We start from the raw sequence: 19369 nt of genomic DNA on the forward strand, positions 1-19369 counted from the left end.
AGACCTGTGGTGGCCTGATGTAGACTGTGGGCAGGAGAGGGGAGACAAGTACCCAGATATCAGATATCATTTGGAAGTATGTTTGCTAAAATTATTCTTGGGCCAAATGTAATCCTTCAGTTTTCTTTGTAGTTCTTTCCCTTCCTTTCTCTGCTGTGCATGGACAAGTAATGGTTTTAGTCTGACTTTCTATTCCAATTAATAGGTGCAAGCGGAAGCTGGCTCTCTTAGAATGGAAATTTAACCAGAATTTACAATGAATTCAATTCCGTAGTGTAGGAATAGTTTTATTCTCCTTAATTTTAAAATGATATTTTTCTCACCTGTGTGTCTTACTTCTTAGTATTGATTTCTCTGCTTAGCTAAAAGTGTTTCTTGCTATTGTAAATGGCTGTTTACATCACTGATAAATATTTTCATAATATTTAAGAATTGTTTTCCAGGGGCAGCCCGGGTGGCCAGCGGTTTAGTGCCGCCTTCAGCCCAGGGCGTGATCCTGGAGACCCGGGATCGAGTACTGCATTGGGCCCCCTGCATGGAGCCTGCTTCTCCCTCTGCCTGTGTCTCTGCCTCTCTCTCTGTGTCTCTCATGAATAAATAAATAAAATCTTAAAAAAAAAAAAAAGAATTGTTTTCTAAACATCAGGGTTTTTGTTATGTATCCTTAATCCATTTTAAGAATGGTGACTTAAATGACCATTCTTATACTAAAGCTTTTAATGAGTAGATGGTTTTCATATTGGGTTTGGTAGTGTGGTATTTTTAGCAAAACCCTAATCAAAAGCCTATGTAATTGTAGCATTGTTGATATCTCCTTCCTCCTTACCCTCTTTTTTTTTTTTCCATTTATCTTTTCTGGTATCTGATTTTCTTCCTTGTTGTTGCTTCTTCCTATGAAAATGTTTCCTCTGGCTGCATGGTACAACAACATATCAGTGAAATGAGTTCTGCATTAGTCTCGGTAAGCAAGAACTGGTATAAAGGAAGTAACAAAAAAGGTGTGAGTCATGTGTATTAACGTTCCTTCTTTGTAATCATGTATTGTTGACGCCTAGTAATACGTTTTGCCTCAGGTCAACTCAAAAAGTGGGAGACAGATAGATCAACCGTTGAAACATGTTACTCAAAAATAATTTTTTTGCTCAAAGATTATTACTGGCAGTTAGGGATACACATTTTTGCAGAGAGAAACTATAATGGTATGTTACTATTTTATCATCATAAAGTTCTGTTTAAATTTGGTTTTTAGTGGATATGGAAGTTTCATTTGGCATTCTTTTAACTAGTAAAGTAGCCAGTTAAAGTCACGACGGCAAGAAAGAATGCATGCTTTTACCTGAGCGGGACTTGAATTTGTCTGTACATTCCAACTAAGGGAGTGAATCCTCCAAAGAAAATTAACATAATACTATGTCATGCTTTTATGGATCAAAGAACCTTAAAGTATGAATTTTATATGGAAGCAAGTTCTTCTAACAGTTATGAATGTTTTCTTTCTATAAGGCAATGTTCTAAGTTCCTAGGGAAATATGATTAAAAGGACAAAAATTTAAGACTCAATTATAATCAGTCTTATTTCCCTAATAATTTTACCATCATTCTATATTTACAAAGATTCTTCTTAAGAAAAGAGACATGAGATAAGCTAATGGGGCCCATATTTTTAAAAAAGAAAAAAGAATCTTCCTTAACATTTCCTTAAACATTAAGAGATTTAAAGGATTTACTTGTGCACTATCTAGCATTATATCTGCTTTTTATTATTAAATTTAAAAGGCATGAATATTTTAAAGGGAAAACACAAATGTTTTTAGAGCCTCTGTTTTGTTTTGCCTATGAAACAATGCAAATTCTTGAAGTTTACTAAACATTATTTTACTTACTAAACTATTGTTAAGACCAGAGAAGAAGCTTTAGAATACTTTCCCCCAAATTTTTAATCTCTGTGGATAAGTAAGCCTCAGTTTGCTCTTCTACAACAAGGGATTAAAATAGTACTAACACCATAGGGTCAATGTATGGACAAAAGGAGAAAATACATGTAAAACACTGAACAGGGCTGGGCACATTCTAAGTCTTTAATAACCATCAGGCTATGTTGGTTCATTTCATATGATTTATGAATATATGTGATAGTTTTTTTATTTCTCATAGGTACAACAAAAATTTAGAAGAAGCTAAAAGAATTGGGATAAAGAAAGCTATCACGGCCAACATTTCTATTGGTGCCGCTTTCTTATTGATCTATGCATCATATGCTCTGGCTTTCTGGTATGGGACCTCCTTGGTCCTCTCCAGTGAATATTCTATTGGACAAGTACTCACTGTAAGTGATGTTATTTTAAGAAATGAATCTCTCGTGAAAATTCCAATGGAGTTGAGTGGTGTTGGCTTGAGTGATGATGGAGAATAGGTATTGAAGAACTATTGAATAATATGAAGAGCCATGTGTTACTAGATTAAAAAGTGGAAAGGAAATTAGAGGTATTGAGCAACCAGTGGTGTCTTTTTAACAAATCTCTTGCACAGTTTGTCTTGCAGCCTAAATAATATTGACATTACAAATCTCTATAGCATGAAATCTTATTTGTTGAGATTATTTCTTTGTGGTTGGCCCAGTGCTAAGCATTTCATTTTTATTTTCTGATTTACTATTCACAACAACAAATGGCAAAATACAGTATTTAACTACTTTTCAAATTTTTTTGAATGATAGCTAGTCTACCTTGCAAAGTTATGGGAGTATTAATTGTTACTCTTCCTTAAAGAAATTCTATTTGGAGGTTCTCTGCCTTTTAGAACTTTGTACAAGTACAGAAAGCTTGCCATTTGATACTGTTCTCATTTATTTAAAAATGGTGAAATAGTTCAACCTATATCTTGATCTAATAAAGTGCATACTGTTAGAAGAGTCCTTGAATTCTTTTTTCACAGTCCAAGCACAAGTAATATTGTTGGTGACAGACCATATTTTAAGTCCCTTACAACAGTTCCCTTTCTCAGGAATAAGATTTGTTTTTTTTTTATAAATTTATTTTTTATTGGTGTTCAATTTGCCAACATATAGAATAACACCCAATGCTCATCCCCTCAAGTGCCCCCCTCAGTGCCCGTCACCCAGTCACCCCCACCCCCTGCCCACCTCCCCTTCCCCCACCCCTAGTTCGTTTCCCAGAGTTAGGAGTCTCTCATGTTCTGTCTCCCTCCCTGATATTCCCCACTCATTTTTTCTCCTAGGAACAAGATTTGTAATGTAGATATAACAGTTGTGCTCATCCAAAATGTGCAAGGCTATTTAGTAAAAATGGCTTTTACCAAAAAAGCTTTTATTATGAGAGTAATGGTGTTAGTGAACCTAGGTTGTATAAGAAATGTGTTCTACTTAATTGTGATACAAATAAGTAGTCTAAAATCTTGTATCACTGGTCCCAGAACTGTCTCACAAGCTGGAAAGCATGCAGAATATGAGTAAGAGCATGGGATTGGAAATCAGGCTGACTTGGTTTAAATTCCATCTGTGCCACTTACTAACTGTATGATTTGGGGTGGCCACCTAGACTTTTCAAGTTTCTGCTACCTCTTTTGCCAATAGAAATGGCAGGAATAATTTGCCTTAACTTTTAGTATAGTTGTAGATCCTAACTGAGAAAATGAATGTAGAATCACTTAGCAAAATTTCTTCTATGTGAATTATTGGGTAATTGCTATGTGATTTAGAAAGGAATGAATGGTGATATTAGTTCTCTGCAACCCTAAAGAAAAACAATTTAATTTGGTCAAAATGAAAAAATAAACCCCTTTTATCAGACCTCAAAGAAAACACAGCCTGGTAGGAGGAAAGAAGACAGCCTGATCAAGAATAATGCCCTAGATGTGTGCTTTATGATTTACAAAATATTTTTATATATACTGTTTCATTTGGTACAACTCTAAGGTTGCCAGGTAAGGAAAACCCATAGAATCCTGCCTAGTTTTGCAAATGAAGAAATTGAAGCCTGGAGACTGTAGGAGAATTGCCTGAAGCCAGACAGCTAGTTAGTGCTTACCCAGAATTTGGACCTTGGTCTTCTGACACTCCTTTGGATATTTATTTCCCCTATGCCCTGCCGATGATCTGAACCAAAATAATTAAGTAAATATTTATAAATAATTAAATAAATATATATTCTATCCTATTCTGGTCCTGTGGAACTTGTACCATTGTTTCACTGAGCAAGTAAGACTCATTATGTATTGTAAATCAAAAAGGATTTAAACTTTTAAAGTGTTTTTAACACCAGGACTCATAACAAGCCACCTTAAAAATAATAATAACTTATAATAATAATAATAATAATAATAATAACAACAACAACATTGGCTATATCAGAAGAAAGATGTATGAAAAAAATTGTAATAAACACAAAGTAACTTGATGGTTTTCCTTCACATCCCTCAGGTCTTCTTTTCTGTATTAATTGGGGCTTTTAGTATTGGACAGGCATCCCCAAGCATTGAAGCATTTGCAAACGCAAGAGGAGCAGCTTATGAAATCTTCAAGATAATTGACAATGTAAGTCCAGGCTAGCCATTTCCCTCTAAAAGATTTCTAATTAAATGTCAATTTCTTTATCACTTTATCCAATGCTCCACAAACATCACTAAAAATAGCTATTGTACCCTAGTGATCTTCTGAAATTTTATTCTGTTTAGAAACCAAGCATTGACAGCTATTCGAAGAGTGGACATAAACCAGATAATATTAAGGGAAATTTGGAATTCAAAAATGTTCACTTCAGTTACCCTTCTCGAAAAGAAGTTAAGGTACAGTGATACATGATTAATCAGTGATTCAACCATGTATTGGTTAAAAGTGTCTGATACTTGACTTTAGTGATTTAAAAAAAATGTACATTTAAACCTGGTTTTGACTTCATAGTCAATTCATAGTCCCGGAATCTGTGTACTATTATCCTTAAGTTTATTTCTCATTCGTTCTGTTAGATCTTAAAGGGTCTCAACCTGAAGGTTCAGAGTGGGCAGACAGTGGCGCTGGTTGGGAACAGTGGCTGCGGGAAGAGCACGACCGTGCAGCTGATGCAGAGGCTCTATGACCCCACAGATGGCATGGTGAGGTGGCTCCTGCTGAACTAGATGCTGCAGCCGTCAGCAGTTACCATTTGCACAGCTCACATTACAAATCTGCAAGGCATGCAAATCATGCTTACTTTTTATTTCAGGTCTGTATTGATGGACAGGACATTAGGACCATAAATGTAAGGCATCTTCGGGAAATTACTGGTGTGGTGAGTCAGGAGCCTGTGTTGTTTGCCACCACGATAGCTGAAAACATTCGCTATGGCCGCGAAAATGTCACCATGGATGAGATTGAGAAAGCTGTTAAGGAAGCCAATGCCTATGATTTTATCATGAAACTACCTAATGTAAGTCTTTCTTGATCTTTGCCATGCTAGAAGTTCAAAGAATAAAATAGAATAGATTGCTGGCCTGTTGTATTAGAAGTTAGAAATCTAGGGGCGCCTAGGTTGCTCAGTCAGTTAAGTGTTTGCCTTTGGCTCAGGTCACAATCTCAGGGTTCTAGGATCAGGCCCCGTATCAGGCTCTCTGCTCAGTGGAGTCTGCTTCTCTCCCTGCTTCTCTTTCTGTAATCTCTCTGGCTCTTGCTCTCAAATAAATAACTAAAATTTTTTTAAAAATTAAAAAAAGAAGTTAGGAATCTACTGTAAATTATAGAAAACTCCTAAGAAGGGAAATCAAGATTATGTCAGATTTTAAAGCTCTAGCACCATCAGCTAATAGTAGGTATATTTGTAAAAATTGGGGTTGGTTATTGCTAAGTTTTAAGGACCTGGATTGTATTCCCTGTGGGTTGTTTATGGGATCACTTCCCATCTTAAAATGTAAGCTGAGATAGTTTGTTCTTTTGCTAAGACCCCCTCTTTATTTTCTGTGTTGTAGAAATTTGACACTCTGGTTGGAGAGAGAGGGGCCCAGCTGAGTGGTGGACAGAAACAGAGAATCGCCATTGCTCGGGCCCTGGTTCGCAACCCCAAGATTCTTCTGCTGGATGAGGCAACGTCAGCTCTGGACACTGAAAGTGAAGCAGTGGTTCAGGTGGCCCTGGATAAGGTCTGTGACCCTTGATTCAAACTGACCTGATTTATAAGCATAAGGAGAGCCCACCGTTAATTCTTCTTGATATTATTTTTGAAAAAGGACATTTCTGATAACTTCTAAAGTGATCCCGTCAAGTATCAAAATTAAATCTGTAGTCCTTTTTGGATCTGTTCATTAAATTTCTATTTATTTCTCTGTTTTTTTTTTTAAGTAAAAATGAATAAACTTTCACTGAAAGATACTTGCAAAATTTTAAAATTAAACAATGAGAAATAGAGTTTCAAATGAAAATTGGTCATCATTATGATCTTGAAACTTGGCCTGTTATGTAGAGATGACCCTGTTATTTACATTTTCTGTTTTTGCTGTTGTCAACAAGAGGAAAATATAATTAAGGTTCACATTTTATCTCCAAGATGTTAAATACGTATTGAAAACCCTATGGAAAATGAGAAACCTCTTGTACTCAGGAAAGAGGCAGAGAACTGATGATGTTGGAAACCTATCTGGGCCATGAAATGTCCTTGACTATCAACAGAGCTTGACCTTCCTGCAATCCTTGAGTTCACGGGACTCATTCACCCAATCAGATTTGAGTGCTTACACTGTGCTAGGCACGGTTTGGTTGGTCCCTGGCATGTATTGGTAACCAAGCTAGGTCTGTGAGGACAAGGAATATGAAGACCTCTTTTTTAAAATTTTTATTTGAATTCCAGTTAGTTAACATACAGTGTAATATAGGTGTAGAATTTCGTGATTCATCATTCACATACAACACTCAGTGCTCATCACAAGTACCCTCCCTAGTCCCTATCACCTATTTCCCCCATCCCCTCTTCCACCCTCCCCACTCTGGTAACCATCAGTTTGTGCTCAGTAGTTGAGTCTGTTTCTTGGTTTGCTTCTCTCTTTCTTTTTATTTTTCCTCTACTTATTTGTTTTGTTTCTTAAATTCCACATATGAGAAAAATCATATGGTATTTGTCTTTTTCTGACTTATTTCACTTAGCAATAATTCTCTCTAGCTCCATCTACATCATTGCAAATGGCAAGATTTCATTCTTTTTGTGGCTGAGTGATATTCCGTTGTATATATGTGCCACCTCTTCTTTATCCATTCATCTGTTGATGGACACTGGACTGTTTCCATACTTTGGCTATTGTAGATAATGCTGCTATAAAAATTGGGGGGCATGTATCCCTTTGAACTAGTATTTTTGTATCCTTTGGGTCAATACCTACTAGTGCAATTGCTGTTTTGTAGTGTGGTTCTATTTTTAACTTTTTGAGGAACCTCCATACTGTTTTCACAGTGGCTACATTCCCACCAACAGGGCACTAGAGTTCCTTTTTCTCTACATCCTCACCAACACCTGTTGTTCCTTGTGTTGTTGATTCTGATAGGCATGAGGTGATATTTCCCATAGTTTTGATTTGTATTTTCCTGTTGATGAGTGATGTTGAGCAGCTTTTCATGTATCTGTTGGTCATCTGTATGTCTTCTTTGGAAAAATTTCTATTCATATCTTCTGCCCATTTTTTATTAGATTATTCCTTTTTGCGTGTTGAGTTTTATAAGTTTTTTATATAATTTGGATACTAACCCTTTACCAGATATGTCAATTGCAAATATCTTCTCCCATTCCATAGGTCGCCTTTCAGTTTTGTTGATTATTTCCTTTGTTGTGCAGAAAGTTTTTATTTTGATAAAGTCCCAATAGTTTGTTTTTGTTTTCCTTGCCTGAGGAGACATATCTAGAAAGAAATTGCTACAGCCGATGTTAAAGAGGTTTACTACCTGTAGTGTTCCCCTCTAGGATTTTTTATGGTTTCAAGTCTCACATTTAGGTCTTTAATCCATTTCAAATTTATTTTTGTGTTTCATGTAAGAAAATGGCCCAGTGTCATCATTTTTATGTTGCTACCCAGTTTTCCCAAAACCATTTGTTGGAGACTTTTTCCTGTGGGATATTCTTTCCTGCTTTGTCAAAGATTAATTGACCATATATCTGTGGCTTCATTTCTGAACTTCCTATTCTGTTCCATTGATCTATATGTCTACTTTGTGCAAGTACCATCTTGTTTTGATCACTACAGCCTTGTAATATAGCCTGAAGTCTGGGATTATAATACCTTCAGCTTTGCTTTTCTTTTTCAAGGTTGTTTGGTTATTCAGGGTCTTTTCTTATTCCATACAAATTTTAGGATTTGTTTGTGCTAGGTCTGTGAAAAATGCTTGTGTTATTTTAATAGGGATTGCATTAAATGGGTAGATGACTTTGGGTAGTATAGACATTATAACAATATTTGTCCAATCTATGAGCATGGAATGTTTTTCCATTTCTGTGTGTCATCTTCAGTTTCTTTCATCAGTGTTTTATAGTTTTCAGAGTGTGAGTCTTCCACCTCTTTGGTTAGGTTTATTACTAGGTGTCTTATGGTTTCGGTGTAATTATAAATTGGATTTATTCTTTGATTTCTTTCTGCTTCTTCATTATTGGTATAGAGAAGTGTAACAGATTTATGTACATTGATTTTGTATCCTGTGACTTTGCTGAATTCATGTATCAGTTGTAGCAATTTTTTGGTGGAGTCTTTCAGATTTTCGACATAGAAGAATGTGTCATCTGTGATTAGTGAAAGTTTGACTTTTTTGCCTATTTGGATGCCTTTTATTTCTTTTTGTTGTCTGATTGCTGAGGCTAGGACTTCCAGTACTATATTAAATAACAGTGGTGAAAGTGGACATTTCTGGCTTGTTCCTGATGGTAGAAGAAATGCTCTCGGTTTTTCCCCACTGAGGATGATATTAGCTGTAGGTCTTTTGTATATGGCCTTTATGATGTTGAAGTATGTTCCCTCTAAACCTACTTTGTTCAGGGTTTTTATCACAAATGTATCTTGTACTTTGTCATGCTTTTTCTGTGTCTGTTGAAATGAAATGAAATAAATTGATTCCTATCCTTTCTTTTGTTAATGTGTTGTATCAGGTTGACTGATTTGAGGATATTGAATGACACTTGGAACCAAGGAATAAATCTCAGTTATCATGATGAATGATTTTTTTAATATATAGCTAGATTTGGTTTGCTAGTATTTTATTGAGAAGTTTTGCCTTCATGTTCATCAGGAATATTGGCCTATAGTTCTCTTTTTTTAGTGGAGTCTTTACCTAGTTTTAGTATCAGGATAATGCTGGCCTTATAGAATGAATTTTGAAATTTTCCTTCTTTTTCTATTTTTTTGGAATAGTTTGAGAAGAACTGGTATTAACTCTTCTTTAGATGTTTGGTAGAGATCACCTCTGAAGCCATTTGGCCCTAAACTTTTGTTTTTCGGGAGTGTTTTGATCACTGATTCAATGTCTTTGCTGGTTATGAGTCTGTCCAAGTATTCTGTTTCTTCCAGTTTCAGTTGCAGTAGTTGATATATTTCTAGGAATTTATCCATTTCTTCCAGGTTATCCAATTTGTTGACATATAGTTTTTCATCATATTCTCTTATAATTATTTGCATTTCTGTGATGTTTGTTGTTATTTCTCCTGTGTCATTGGGGATTTTATTTATTTGTGTCCTTTCTCTTTTCTTTTTGATAAGTCTTGCTAGAGGTTTATCAATTTTATTAATTTTTTCAAAGAACCAGCTCCTGGTTTCGTTGCCTGTTCAATTGTTCTGTTTTGTTTTGTTTTTTAGTTTCTATATCATTTATTTCTGCTCTAGTCTTTGTTATTTCCTTCTTCTGCTCACTCTGGGCTTCATTTGTTCTTTTCCTAGCTTCTTTAGGTGTAAAGTTAGGTTGTTTATTGAGATTTTTTCTTCTTGAGGTAGGCATGTATTGCTATATACTTTCCTCTTAAGACTGCTCTTGCTATCTCCCAGAGATTTTGGACTGTTTTGTTTTCATTTTCATTTGTTTCCATGTATTTTTTAATTCTTCTTTGATTTCCTGGTTGACCCATTCATTCTTTAGTAGCATGTTGTTTAATCTCCATGTATTTGTGGTCTTTCCAAGTTTTTTCTTGTGGTTGATTACTGGTTTCATTGTGCATGGTCAGAAAAAATGCACAGTATGATTTCAGTCTTTTTTGTATTTGTTGAGCCCTGTTTTGTTGCCTAATATGTGATCTGTTCTGGAGAATATCTCATGTGCATCTGAAAAGAGTATGTATTCTGCTGTTTTAGGATGGAATGTTCTGAATACGTCTGTTAAGTCCACCTGGTCCATTGTGTCATTCAAAACCATTGTTTCCTTGTTGATTTTCTGCTTACATTATCTGTCCATTGCAGTGTGTGGGGTGTTAAAGTTCCCCTACTATTATTGTGTTATTATCAGTAAGAACTTTTATGTTATGAATTGTTTTATATATTTGGTGCTCCAATGTTGGGTGCATAAATATTTACAGTTGTTATATCTTCTTGTTGGATTGGCTTCTTTATGATTATATAATACCCTTATTTGTTTCTTTTTAAAGTCTTTGTTTTAAAGTCTAGTTTATCTAAGTATTACTACTCTTTCTTTTGACATCAATTTGCATGATAAATGTTCTCCACTCTCTCACTTTCAATCTGCAGGTGTCTTTAGGTCTAAAATAAGTCCCTTTAGGCAGCATAAAGATGAGTCTTATATTTTTATCCATTCTGACATCCTATGTCTTTTTATTGGAGCATTTAGTCCATTTACATTCAAAGTAATTATTAATAGATATATATTTATTGCCATTTTATTACTTGTTTTGTCATTGTTTGTAGAGATTTTCTCTGATCCTTTTTTGTCTTTGTCACTTTTGGTCTCTCCTTTGCACTCAAAAAGTCCCCTTTAGTATTTCTTGCAGGGTTGATTTAAGTGGTCACAAACTCCTTTAGTTTTTGTTTGTCTGGGATACTCTTTTTTTTTTTTAAGATTTTATTTATTTACTCATGATAGACATAGAGAGAGAGAGAGAGAGAGAGAGAGAGAGAGAGGCAGAGACACAGGCAGAGGAAGAAGCAGACTCCATGCCAGAGCCTGACGCAGGACTCGATCCAGGGACTCCAGGATCATGTCCTGGGCCAAAGGCAGGCGCTGAACTGCTGAGCCACCCATGGATCCCCTGGGATACTCTTTATCACTCCTCTATTCTTAATGGTAGCCATGCTGGATAGAGTATTCTTGGTTGTAGATTTTTTCCATTCAGCACCTGAATATATAATGCCACTCCCTTCTGGCTTGCTAAGTTTTTGTTGAAAGATCTCCAGCTAGCCTTATGGGTTTTCCCATAAGTTAAGGACTTCTTTTGTCTTGCTGCTTTTAAGATTTTTTTTTAATCACTATATTTTGCAAATTTAATTACAGTGTCTCTTTGTTTGGCCTGCTTTTTTTGATTTTTTAAAAATTTTTTTTAATTTTTTATTTATTTATGATAGTCACAGAGAGAGAGAGAGAGAGAGAAAGAGAGACATAGGCAGAGGGAGAAGCAGGCTCCATGCAGCGGGAGCCCGACGTGGGATTCGATCCCGGGTCTCCAAAATCGCGCCCTGGGCCAAAGGCAGGCGCGAAACCGCTGTGCCACCCAGGGATCCCTGCTTTTTTTGGTTTTGATGGGAGTTCTCTGTGTCTTCTGGATTTGGACATCTGTTTCCTTCCCATATTAGGGAAATTTTCCACTATTATTTCTTGAAAAAAATTTTCTGCCCCCCCTTTCTGTCTCTCCTTCTTCTAAGACTCCTATAATATGAATGTTATTACATTTGATGGAATCACTGAGTTCCCTAAGTCTATTCTCATGTTCCATAATTCTTCTTTCTCTCTTTTGTTCAGCCTCATTATTTTCTATTAATTTGTCTTCTAGGCCACTAATTCATTCCTCTGCTTTTTCCAGCTTTCTGTTCACTGCATCCAATTTGGTTCCATCCTCATTTATCATCTCTGATTCTTTTGTAACTCTTTTATTTCTGTGGTAAGGTTCTCCCTGATGTCTTCTATTCTTTAGTCAAGCCCAGTGAGTATCCGTATGATTGTTGCTTTAAGTTCTCCAACATGCTTGTTACTTATATCTGTTTTACTTAGTTCTCTGGCTGTGGCCTTAACTTGTTCTTTAATTTGGATACATTCCTCCATCTTGGCATTTTGTCTAAGTCTCTGCCTTCTTCTCTGTGTTACAAAAGCTATTTATTTCTCCTGCCCTCCTGGCTTTATCCCAGCCAAGGTGGCTGACCTTTATAGCTTCAGGCTTTCGAGATGTGGTGTGGGCAGGGTCTTGTGCTGGATTTCTGAGGAAGGAGTCTACCACACTGGGACTGAGGGAAGCTCTGCAGAGAAGGGCTTGAGCACAGGAGCTTGATGTAAGCAAGTTAGGCAGCCTGCTGTATCAGCACTGCACTGTTCCTGCAGGTGGCTCTGTGTTTATGCTGAGATTAGGGGAGAGAAATGGTACTGGCCAGCTCCCCTGTTCCCAAAGTGGAGTCTCTGGGATGTGCTTTGAGAAGAGTGCATAATATCCCCCCAGGCATTTTTCAGATCACTATTTCTACACTATCCACCCCCAGGTTATTTGTCTGCCTTCTCTCCAGGACCAGCACAGTGCCCTCCAAGCTTTGTCCCAGTCAAGCCCATTGACCTTTAAAGCTCTAGGCTTTAAGCCCTAATGGTTGCAAGAACTTGCAAAATTCTGCCCATCTTCTTTTCCAAGCCAATGGCTTTGGGGAAACATTCTCCTTGCACATTCCCTGTGTGCGCTCTCTCTCTCTCTCTCTCTCTCTCTCTCTCTCTCATGCCCTTCTCCATAACCAAGGCTCCGTCCCCACTGCAGCTCCTGTGACGTTTTCCTCCTAAACCACATCTCCTCACTTCCTACCTTTGTCAGTGTGGCTCTTTTCTTAGTTGTAGAATTTATTCTGCCAGTCTTCACGTCAATTTCTAGGATGATATGATAGTTATCTAGTTGTGTTTGTGTGAGGAGAGGAGCTTAGGGTCCTCCTACTCCATTGCCTTCTTCCTCTTCAGAATGTAAAGACCTTTTAACCCAGAAGTGCCCTGTATAGAAGTATCACAGTAGAAGTCAAAGATGAACTCATATTTCTTCCAGCTCTCCCCTTCTCTAGTAACAAAACAATACTGGATGTTCCTTTAAACATCCTGTCAATGTGTTTAATGGATTATTGAGGGAGAGAAAAGCAGGTTACTAAAACTTGAATGAATTACAATAGAGGCAGATGGGATTGTGGCTGCTATTTCTCCCTTCACTTTGCTTACCTGTAATTATATGTCTGCGTTTTCTTATTATTCCACAATGGAAGTATGTATTAAATTATAAATAAAAATGATTTTTAAAAGTTGCATTAAAAATACTTATTCTTGGGGTGGCTGTCAGTTAAGCACTGCCCTCAGCTCAGGTTATGATCCCAGGGTACTGGGATCAAGCTCTGTGTTGGGCTCCCTGCTCAGGGGAAGCCTACTCTCTCCCTCTCCCTCCACCATTCCCTCCACTTATGCTCTCTGGCTCTATCTCTCTGTCAAATAAACAAATAAAATCTTTTTTAAAAAATATGCTTATTCTTTAGGTGCACCTGAGTGGTTCAGTTGGTTAAGCATCTCAACTCTTGATTTCAGTTCGGGTCATGATCCCAGGGTTTTGAGATCAAGCTCTGTATAGGGCTCTGCACTGGGCATGGAGTGTATTTAAGATTCTCTCTCTCCCCCTCTCCCTCTGCCCCTCCAACCTGCCCCCCCAAAATATATATAAACTATTAAAAAATACTTTTCCTTTACAATGTAAATTTTGGAAGGATAATTCCACATGCCCCCTTTCCTTAAAGACATCCAAAGAACTGATCGATTATCTTCTCTACCTTCTAGTTGCTACCACCTAATTTTTCTATATGTATTTTTTTTCTTGTCAGTTTTCCACTTCTCTTTTTTATATTGATCTTAATACCTCTTGTCAGTTTGAAAATTTTATTTCTAGTTCCTGGAGAGAAATACAAAGTCACAAAAGTCATAAGCCCTGGGGAAAGTTATAGAGGTGAAAGAAATCTCAGACAAGTTCTGGTTCCATATTAAACTCTGTTAACCTCTGTTCCATATTAAAACAAAAATGACACTGGGTATTTAAAATCATTTGCATAGCTCTTCAGTCTTTTAATAACGCTTCTACCTAGGAACTAGTAATATATATATATAAAATCACAGCGCTTTGTAATTATATTATTTAGTTATCACAGCTACTCTAAGAAATGAGTATTAATATTATCTCCATTTTATATGTGAATGAACTGAGCCCCACACAGGTTAAAAGATTTAGATAAAATTGCACAATTCATAAATGGCAGAACTAAGATTTGAGTTCAGATCAATGTGGCAGTAACAATGGACTTTGCTGCCTCACATTTATTATTTGTATTAATTATCCAGAAGTTCTGTGAGATGGGACACTATGAATCCCCAGACAGGTGCTATCTAGTCCGTACCAGTACCACACACTGGCCTGTGTCTGCTCTGATTGGCCAGTGCCTGGACTGTAGCATTTTTTATTTTGTATAAGCCCCTGATTATTATTGTAAACTTGGGCTGATAGAGGTTAAGTAAAATTCTTAGAAGCTTACTTAACATTAATAGGTAACTATAATATTTGTGTTAATATTTATTATAATAAAACATCATTTTAAGCCATTATCAATTGACTATACATTTATTAAGCCAGAGACTACCTTATATAGTTTAGATGGTTTTGCAATATTCAGAGCACTAGTGTTCAGTAAACATAAATTGGATGAACTTTTGCCTATAATTGTACACATTTTCAAAAACCTAATTTTTCTCTCTTTAGGCCAGAAAAGGCCGGACTACCATTGTGATAGCTCATCGTTTGTCTACAGTTCGTAATGCCGATGTCATTGCTGGTTTTGATGATGGAGTCATTGTGGAGAAAGGAAATCATGATGAACTCATGAAAGAGAAGGGCATTTACTTCAAACTTGTCACAATGCAGGTAATAGTCCAACTCCAGAATTTTCCTCAAGTATCTCAGGTATAAACTAATTTTGCATGTTTAGTACTATAAATAAACGTTACTTTTTGTGTTGATTATATTGATAAGTGAGAAGAATACTTGGGGAATTAAGACCATATTTTTCTTCTCATTTAAAAGGAAGGAAAATAAAGAAGGCTAATTAGAGAAAATTAAAATTTTATAAATATTTAAAGGTAATCTATCCACTGTAGTAGCCACTAGCCTCATATGGCTATTGAGCACGTCAGTGGTAGTTATTCTGAACTGAAGTGTTTTAAGTAGAAATGCATTCCAGATTCCAAAGATGTGGTACCAAAAAAAGAATATAAACTGTCTCAGTATGTTTTCATATTGATTACATGTTGAAATGCTAATATTTTAGATCTATTAGGTTAAATAAAATACATAGTAAAAATGGATTGATCTCTTGCCTTTTTAAATGTGGCTACTGAGAAAATTTTAAATGACAAATATGGGTTTCTGTTGATAGCACTGGTCCAAAGCAAATATTATTGAGCCCAAACACCCACAAAAAGTCCTATGAGCGTAAGATACAAGGACAGGATGTCATATTATTTCATCATATTCAGTGGTAATCCCCCTTCACTGGTTTTAATTTTCAAATATATCACATATTTATACACAACACCCGTGCCCAGAAGTTTAGCTTTATCCTTTCCTACAGTGATGTAAATTACCACTTTCTTTGATAAATTTCATTTGTTTTCTGAGCCTAACCTGCTTATGTTTATTTCTTGTTTATTTTAGACAAGAGGAAATGAAATTGAGTTAGAAAATGCCACTGGTGAATCCAAAAGTGAAAGTGATGCCTTGGAAATGTCTCCAAAAGATTCAGGGTCCAGTTTAATAAAAAGAAGATCAACTCGCAGGAGTATACATGCACCACAAGGCCAAGACAGAAAGCTTGGTACAAAAGAGGACTTGGTACGGAGAGGATGTAGTTATGTCTTCAGTCCTCCTTCTGGGCTAGCCCTGGGGTGGCAGGAGTAGGAACAAGAGTTATTCAAAATCCTCCTGTCCTATCCCCCTAAATATTCCACACACCAAAATCTCAACATTTTAGACTCCGATTACCATTTATGAATGAGAATTTATAAAACAAGAATTTTAGAATTAGAATTTATAATGTAAAGAGATTTTTTAAAAATTTATTTGAGGGAGAGAGAGTGTGTATATGTGTGAGCAGGGGAAGGACAGTGGGAAAGGGAGAGGGAGAAGCAGACTCCCTTCTGAGATGGAGCCTGACATGGGGCTCGATCTCATGACCCTGAGATGATGACCCGAGCCAAAATCGAGAGTTGGATGCTTAACTGACAGAGCCACCCAGGTGCCCCTATAATGTAAAGAAATTCTAATGAGTCTTCAAACATGGACAGTTCTATCCTTTTATCCCTACTTGTAAATACTCTTGTCATGTTCTAAATGTCAGGTAATTATTAAATATTTATGGAAACATCATTGATTTCTTAAAATATAAAGGAACAATATAATAGAATCTGTCAGCACATTTTAAAAAATTAAATAGCCAGGGCATCTGGATAGCTCAGTGGTTGAGCGTCTGCCTTTGGCTCAGGTCGTGATCTTGGGGTCCTGGGATCGAGTCTTGCATCAGGCTCACTGCATGAAGCCTGCTTCTCCCTCTGCCTGTGTCTCTGCCTCTCTCTCTGTGTCTCTCATGAATAAATAAATAGAATCTTTTAAAAAATAAAATCAAATAAAAAAATTAAATAGCCATCAATTCATAAGAAAATTGGAATAAAACATCTTCATTTAAAATTTTTGTACATATTGAAGGACTGTGCATCATTAAATTGATTAAAAGTATCAGTTCTTCTTCTAACTAGCCTATTGTAATCTTTTGTTTTCCAGAATGAGAATGTACCTCCAGTTTCCTTCTGGAGGATTCTGAAGCTGAACTCAACTGAATGGCCTTATTTTGTGGTTGGTATATTTTGTGCTATTATAAACGGAGGCCTGCAACCAGCATTTTCAATAATATTTTCAAGGATTATAGGGGTAAGAATTTATGTCCATTTTTTGGATTTAATTGTGACTCCTAAAAAAAAAATTGTGACTCCTGAGTAAACAATAAGCTGTTTTTATTCATAAGCCACAAAAAATATGTACCTTCCTATGAAACTCCACAATTTGAAGATGTAGGTCTGACAGGAAGGTGAATTTTTCAAGGCTTCCTTTGTGCTTGTAGTTTGTGGCTGTCTTAGGGTCCAGGTCCCTGTAATAGGCCATAAACCTGCCTAGGTGAGCATCTCTTGCCTGCCGTCCCAGGGCTCTGAGTAAACATCATGAAAAGTCATATCACTGGTGTGCAGAGAGAGCTCTTGGTGTGCTTGTCAGGCTGACTTGAGACAGAACTGTCCTGTGACGTACACACTTGTTAGGATGTGGGCAGGCCTCTCATGCTGCCTCTGCTGAGATGTCCATCCCACTTGTTAAGATGAAAACAAAAAGGAATGGCTTCTGAAAGGTTGACATATGGTGGTTGTGCCTGTTTTTAAATGATGGCATTTTTAGCAATAAAGCTACAACCCAGGCAGGAATGCTCTCTGTTTAGCGGTTGGTGTTCAGATATCAAGCTGAGGATACCCTTGCCATAACTACTGAAAATATGACAGAGAAATAAGTTGATCCCTACATGAAAGAGGCCAAACATTGACTTTTGATATACCAAAAAATATATAAATATTCAGGTCTACCCATGCCTGGCTAACTTCTTTCTGGTTAGTATCCATATGTTTAATGTATTCAAGAAATATTTTTGCAGTGACTGCTCTGTGCCACATACTGTTCCAGGCAGTAAAAACAAAACAAAACAAAACAAAACAAAAAAAAAACACCAAGAAGGAGACAAAGTGTCTGATAGCATGGAGCATATGTTCTAGGACAGGGGTTAGCCAGCTTTTTCTATAAAGGGTAAGAGAGTAAACAGTTTAGATTTTGAAGTCCATATGGTCTCTGCTGCAAACATTTAGCTCTACTGTTGTAGCACAAAAGCACCCATACAGTGCAGAAACAGATGAACATGGCACTATTCCATCAAAGCTTTATATAAACATTTAGCTGGTGGTCCACAGGGAACTCATCCCTGTTCTAACATTTGTTTATAGGCAGGGAGGTAGACAGTGGCATCATCAGAAAAAGAAAAAAAAAAGTGGACTAGTTAGGAATGGGTTTGGCTGTATGTAACAAAAACTCAGCCTAAGGATTTTATATTTTCTTTGTTCTTCATGTAACAGTAAGTCTAGAAGCAAATGATCCAGCACATTGACTCCTAAATATTGGTTAGGCAACTAGTTATCTGCCTCATTGAAGGTTTGTAACACAGGGTTTAAGGTCATGGGCTCTGAGTTAGATTCTTCAGGTTTATATCTTTGGGTCATCACTTGGCTGGCTGTTACCTTAGATGAGTTAATTAATTTCTCTGTGCTTCTGTGTAAGGTGGTGACAATAATAAACCTTAGGAGGTAACTGTGAGGATAGAGGAATAGTATACGTGAATTTGAATATGAGAATAATAGCTCTCACAGAATAAGAGCTCACAGATTGTTAGCTATTTTTTGGTTAAAATAACTAAGAAAAATCTCCTTTAAAAGGCCTTTTCCCCCCCTGTACAAAGGATAAAGTTTACTGGGTTGGGTTAGGAATGTAGCTCTGTTATAAGACAATTTTGGCACACTATGAAGGGAGTTGCTTGTTTTCTTTTCCTATGAAGTAGTTATTTGTGTTCTCTAAGCCCAAGACATCCTATTAGCGTTCTTCCCATCACTAGAAAGATCTCCAAGTATGGTACTAGGTCGGCTGGCTATCTAACTGGCCATCCTACAAAGAAGACTGGCTCATTGAAGCTCCTTTCTTGCCAAAGGCCTGGGCTGAGTGAATGACTACCTCTCTCTGGTTTACCAAAACAGCATCAGCAAATTTGTCTCCAGCTTGAAATGTCCAAATTGTAAAACAATAAATTGCCATACAATGTAGTTTACCACTCAAATAGGAGGACAGTCTTTTTTTTTTTTTTCTTTTTTTCTTTTTTTTTTTAGGAGGGCAGTCTTTATTCTTGTTTCTACTTTATATAGTTGATGTGGCCTCTATGGTACTCGTTATTGCAAGAGAGAGTATGCACAGTGAAAGGAGTAGGTCCCTTTAGAAATGATATAGACCCATTCTTGGCCCATAAGGAAGGCAGAGTACACACATCTTTAGGTTTGGCATTAGGGAAACCAGCCCTG

The 19369-nt window shown here is 36.7% G+C and overlaps 1 protein-coding gene across 3 annotated transcripts in view; it reads left to right on the forward strand.

Annotated features, from left to right (window-relative positions):
* ABCB1 (ATP binding cassette subfamily B member 1) overlaps positions 1–19369 on the forward strand; it is a 206545-nt gene that overhangs the window by 149563 nt on the left and 37613 nt on the right. For all 3 annotated transcript variants that reach the window (XM_077857100.1, XM_077857099.1, XM_077857101.1), the window contains exons 9-17: positions 2155–2326; positions 4439–4552; positions 4693–4803; positions 4984–5109; positions 5220–5423; positions 5959–6129; positions 14922–15083; positions 15873–16049; positions 16995–17141. In XM_077857100.1, coding sequence (XP_077713226.1) covers positions 2155–2326; positions 4439–4552; positions 4693–4803; positions 4984–5109; positions 5220–5423; positions 5959–6129; positions 14922–15083; positions 15873–16049; positions 16995–17141 — 1384 coding nt within the window. The remainder of the gene's footprint in view (positions 1–2154; positions 2327–4438; positions 4553–4692; positions 4804–4983; positions 5110–5219; positions 5424–5958; positions 6130–14921; positions 15084–15872; positions 16050–16994; positions 17142–19369) is intronic.

The sequence above is a fragment of the Canis aureus genome, chromosome 18 (genome assembly GCF_053574225.1).
Source record: "Canis aureus isolate CA01 chromosome 18, VMU_Caureus_v.1.0, whole genome shotgun sequence".
Classification (NCBI taxonomy): Eukaryota; Metazoa; Chordata; class Mammalia; order Carnivora; family Canidae; genus Canis; species Canis aureus.